This window comes from Clinocottus analis, unplaced genomic scaffold, assembly GCF_023055335.1.
Source record: "Clinocottus analis isolate CAN_PGR_092001 unplaced genomic scaffold, fCliAna1.0.p SCAF_13, whole genome shotgun sequence".
Lineage (NCBI taxonomy): Eukaryota > Metazoa > Chordata > Actinopteri > Perciformes > Cottidae > Clinocottus > Clinocottus analis.
The window spans coordinates 14,325,001-14,330,000 of NW_027175854.1; the positions used below are offsets into that span (position 1 = coordinate 14,325,001).

Consider the following 5,000-nt stretch of genomic DNA (forward strand, 5'->3'; position numbering starts at 1 on the left):
CTTCTTCCTCAGGAGCAGCTGGAGGCGGGTGGTGACACCTGGTGACAGGATGAGGAACTGCACGTATGCACAAAAACTGACAAAAAATGCCTCCACAAAGAATAAATGTGAATTTTAGGTTGTATTTAGCACCAATAAGAGGATTTTTTTCAGTGTGTTAATTTTATAATTTAAGTGAATATATTCTATGTATTTTATTAGCTTCATTCATTCAATGCTCACATTTATTCTCCCCACTTACACTCCTTTCAGTGATTGAATTTTCATTTTCAGTGGCATAACATTTTTTATGTTGGCTTTTCTCCTTCAACCACTTCAACTCCTTTCAGTATTTCCAACTACTTCAGAAAATATATATATATTTGCCTTTTTCTAATTATTATTTACAGGATTTATACATACATATGTATAAAAGATAAATGAAAATGTTTTCATATACATACAGTATTAATTGTATTCCTGTAATATGTCCCTTAATAAGTTTCCTGCAGACACTTCTTAAAACCCCACAGTTTTTTAGGCAAACCCCTAACATTCCCTCGCAAATTTCAAACGTATAATTATAACAATATGAATGACATTTCTGCAACTTTAAACCGTTTTTAAATAAACAAACAAACACTGACACAAAGAACAACGACACGTCTTCATGAGGCGCGAGCCGTTTATTGAGACAGGACGTCGACGGCGACGGCGACCTGAAGCCGAGCGGCCGCTCCCCGTGTCGCACACAGGAAGCTGAGGAATATACAGCCAGTAGATATGTTTTAGTAAGTACAATCTCCTCTACCAGGTACTCATGTACAATATACATGTTTTAGTAAGTACAACCTCCTCTACCAGGTACTCATGTACAATATACATGTTCAAAAATATAGTTTGTTTGCATTGTGATCACCGTTTCTTTTGTCTTTGTTCAGAATTCACATTTAAGTGTTACAGGTTCTTGAATGGCGATGGAACTAAAAGAGCACTGTTGTTGTTGTTTATTTGTATCTTTTTTCAATAGCTATCACATACACACGTAGGCATATGTGCATAGAAGGCACGTCTATGCGTCTACATCGCCAACGGATGAGCAGTTTATCATCTTGGGAGGAGAAACAAACAAACAAGGGACGCAGAAAACTAACAAAACAACACAAAAGCACCTCCCTCTCTCACACTCTGACACGCACGCGCGAGGACAAAGTCATCCGCTTAGACGGAAGGAATCATTTCAAAAGAACACTTGCTGTTGAGGAGGAGAAGAAGAGAAAGGAGGAGGAAGAGGCAGGAGGAGAAAGAAGTAGACGAAGGAAGAAGAAGAAGGAGGGGAGGAGGAAGGAGGAAGAGAAGAAGAGGAAGGAGGAGTAGGACAAGAAGAATGTTGAAAGGGGCAGGAAGAAGAAGGAGGAGGAAGCACCCCCGCCCATGACTAGTTTAGTTTCCCTGGTGACAGGAAGCAGCGCTCCATCAGGTCGCGTCTCTCTGAAGTTCAGAGTCTGAAGCTAAGTGAAGAGAAGACAGAAAATATAATAAAATTAATGAAAGCATAGTTTCAAGTGAGCGTGGTGATGTTGTCTCCACACTGAAGGGCACATGGAGAGGTCGATACAACTCTTATGTCTTAGCTTAGCTTAGCATTAAGACTGGAAACGAAGGGAAACAGCTAGCATGTGGACCAACACACTTTGTTCTCTTCCAATTTGAAATCAACGAGCTGTAGCGTGTAATACCTGCTATTAGCGGGACTTTTGTATTCCTGGACAGAGCTGGACGAGCTGCGTCCTGTCTTTATGCTAAGCTAAGCTAAATCAGCTGTAGACGGGAGCTTTGTATTCATCTTTAAAACACACTTTCACGCGCGCTGAAATCATCTAAACGTCCGAACCGACTACGTGAAGACGCGGTGCGTTTTTTTGTGCGAGTGTGTGTGAGAATGTAGTGCGTGTGCACGAGCGTCGTGAGCTTAGCATCGAGCTGCTAACGAAGCGCTACGCAAGAAAGTTCAGTATGTTGAAATATTCCTTTAACTTTACTTTGATTAACATCAGAAAGACATGAAGTGTGTGTCTGTGTGTATATATTTATGTGTATGTCTGTCTGTCTGTATGTATGTGTGTGTCTTTGTGCGTCTGTGTGTGTGTGTAAACAGCTGACATCACGGGTCGATGATCAAGTGTTTTCATGGAGCAGAGATGTGAGATCGCTTCTTAAAACTCTTAAATTAAGTACATGTGGTGCTCAAAATAGGCAAAAGGTACACAAAAGGCATTTGTTATTAAAAAAAAACAACAAAAAAAAACAAGTCGTAATGAAAAAAAAAGAAATATGTACTTAAAAAAAACTCGGAAAATAAAACGTAAAAAATAAAGTTTTATTTTTCCGGTGAAATGTGACCGCCGGAGGAACTTCTCTACTCCTCTATTTCTCTACTTCTCTCCTCTCCTCTTCTACGAGTCCAGGGGTGAAGCTGCTAAACAAAATAAAAAGCAGCAATCAGGGCGTTCGGCTTGAGCTCAGGAATGTTTACTAACACACACACACACTGTGTCCACTAACACACACTCTGTGTACCCCCGAAAACCTACATAAAAAAAAAACAAGTATTTTAAACCCACGCGGACGACAAAGAAAAAGGCAGTTCTGGCAGCGAAAAAATAAAATAAAAAAGGGAATTCATGTTTCTAAGCGTATTAGGACCCAACAGTAAAGATGCCGTCACATTACGTTATTCTCTAGTGGAAACCAGACGATCGACACACAGAAAAATGGGGGCGGATCTCACACCGAACGGAGACCTTTAATTGGCTGAGAGATGTGGATGAAATGGTGTTTTTTGGCAAAAAAAAAAGAGAAAACTCCTCATTTCAGTCTACGAACACCTTCCTTTGGTTAATAACACAAACAAACAAATAGAAGAAGAAGGAGAGCAGAACCTCCGAGAGGCGGTTTAGTAGCGCGATGTAGCACGTTAGCACGTTAGCTTCTCCAACCCTCTTCTGATGATCGTCACAGTGGTTTAGAATTCAATTAGAGGTCGAACGTTCACGTGAGAGGAGCGACAGCAGGAGGAGCCTGGTGACTGTGTGTGTGTGTGTGTGTGTGTGTGTTTCTCCATTGTTCCATGTCATTACGGTCATCAAGTCTCAGGCGTCAAGGTGTGGCTGGCGAAAAAAACTGTCAGGTATGGAGATCCTGAGAAGACACACAAAGATGAAACCAGTCAGTGGTTACGTCGTCTTCAACTTCAACTATTTTATATTTCATCATATTCTTTAAAAAAAGAACTCCTAAACAACAACAATTATAACAACAACATGGCGACGGACGTGATCCAAGATGGCGACGCTCGAAACCTGAGACTTCCAAACATCCACGAACCGGCGGGTGACGCCACGACGCCTCCTCGCGTTCAGCATGCGCTCGTGACGCACAACTACGGCGTTGATTTAAAGATTTTACCGATGCCTTTAAAAGATCCCAAGACATGTTGACCTCTATGTGACCTCTGTGTGACCTCTGTGTGACCCCTGTGCTTTCCCCCTCGCTGAACCGACACGGCTGAGGAGATGAGGCTCGCGGAAACACATTGTTTTTATATCAGATTTCTACAGTCCGTCTTTTTTTTCCCAACCTGTTATTGTTTATTTTTTTATTCTTATCGTATAGATTGTTTTTTTTATTGTTTCTCTTCCTACTATTTTATAGGCGGCTTATTCTGAACCGCGGCCCATCGGCCGAGCCGAGAGCGCATACAGACAACGCGCAGACGAAGCACAAACGGCACGCAGACGTCATGCAGTTTGACATGCAGACGACGCGCAGAGGAAGCGCGAACGGCACACAGACGGCACGCGCTGACAACGCGCAGACGACATCCAGACACAGCGCAGATGACAGGCAGACAAAGCACAAAACGGCACCCAGACGTCACGCAGAAGACAAGCAGACAACACGCTGAAGTCACGCAGAGGAAGCGCCAACGGCACGCTGACAACGCGCAGAAGACACAATGACCAAGTGCAAACGCCTCTCAGAAGACACACAGACGGCATGCAGACGAAGCGCAGACGACACGCAGACGTCGCACAGCAGACGGCATGCAGACCACACTTGGAGCTGCAGCGCCCCGACTCTACGCACGCAGCAGCACAAGCGTTGCAACAGCAGCACGGCCGTTGCAACAGCAGCTGCTGTACGGGAACAAAAAGTACGCAGGCGACAGAACGGTTTCCTGGTGGACTTTTAATGTGAAACTCTCTTCAGTATAAAAAAGGCACAACATTGGCATTTCTTAGTCGTCAAAGAGTTTAAAAAAAAACAAAACGAGTGAGCAAAAAGGAATGAAATAAAGTGAATGAAGGTAAAGCACATGGAGCCGGTTTTTGCCGCCAGCTCTTCTTCTACTGTCTTTACTCTGAAGGAGCAGCAGGTCAGTTCATTTACCCGGAACTGATAGAGCACCGGGGTCAAAGGTGAATCTCATCTGAAGCTCTTCTGCTGCTGCATCAGGCCCACGTTCTCATACACTCTGGAGCTGTCCTCCCTCATCCTGCCAACACACACACACACACACACACACACAGGCGCATACACGCACACACACACATATACAGGCACACACACACACACACACACACACACACACACACACACAACTCTCATGAGAAACTAAGCGGCGAGGCTCGCCGACAGGCTGAATGTGCCGCGGCGTACTCACTCTGTGCAGGTGGGCGTCGGCAGCGGCGTGCAGGGAGGCAGCGGGCTCTGCTCGCCGCCGGTCAGGTCGGACAGGGAGTACTTGATGTTGGTGTACTCGCGACCTTTAATCTTGCTTTTCTGCAGGGGAGAGGAGACAGAGAGACGTTCAGGAGGACGAGCGTGGAATAAAAAGGAGGGAGGAGGAAGAGAGAGACGGCGGCGCCCACCAGCTCCTCCTCGATGCGGCGCTGCAGCGTCTCGATGTAGTGCTGCACGGCCATGTAGATGAAGCGGTACTGCGCCTCCGTCTGCAC

General features: G+C 45.0%; 1 protein-coding gene across 3 annotated transcripts in view; it reads right to left on the reverse strand.

Annotated features, from left to right (window-relative positions):
• Positions 1–2,338: 2,338 nt before the first annotated feature.
• Positions 2,339–5,000, reverse strand: part of ptpn11a (protein tyrosine phosphatase non-receptor type 11a) — an 11,723-nt gene continuing 9,061 nt past the window's right edge. Inside the window, exons 13-16 of one of the 3 annotated variants that reach the window (XM_068573794.1) lie at positions 4,914–5,000; positions 4,706–4,824; positions 4,432–4,537; positions 2,339–2,458 (exon numbers count right to left, since the gene is read on the reverse strand). The exon at positions 4,914–5,000 is cut by the window's right edge and continues 65 nt beyond it. In XM_068573794.1, coding sequence (XP_068429895.1) covers positions 4,468–4,537; positions 4,706–4,824; positions 4,914–5,000 — 276 coding nt within the window. In that variant the 3' untranslated portion in view covers positions 2,339–2,458; positions 4,432–4,467. Of the gene's footprint in view, positions 3,181–4,431; positions 4,538–4,705; positions 4,825–4,913 lie in introns of all 3 variants that reach the window. The other 2 variants (XM_068573796.1, XM_068573795.1) reach the window with 2 other exon arrangements.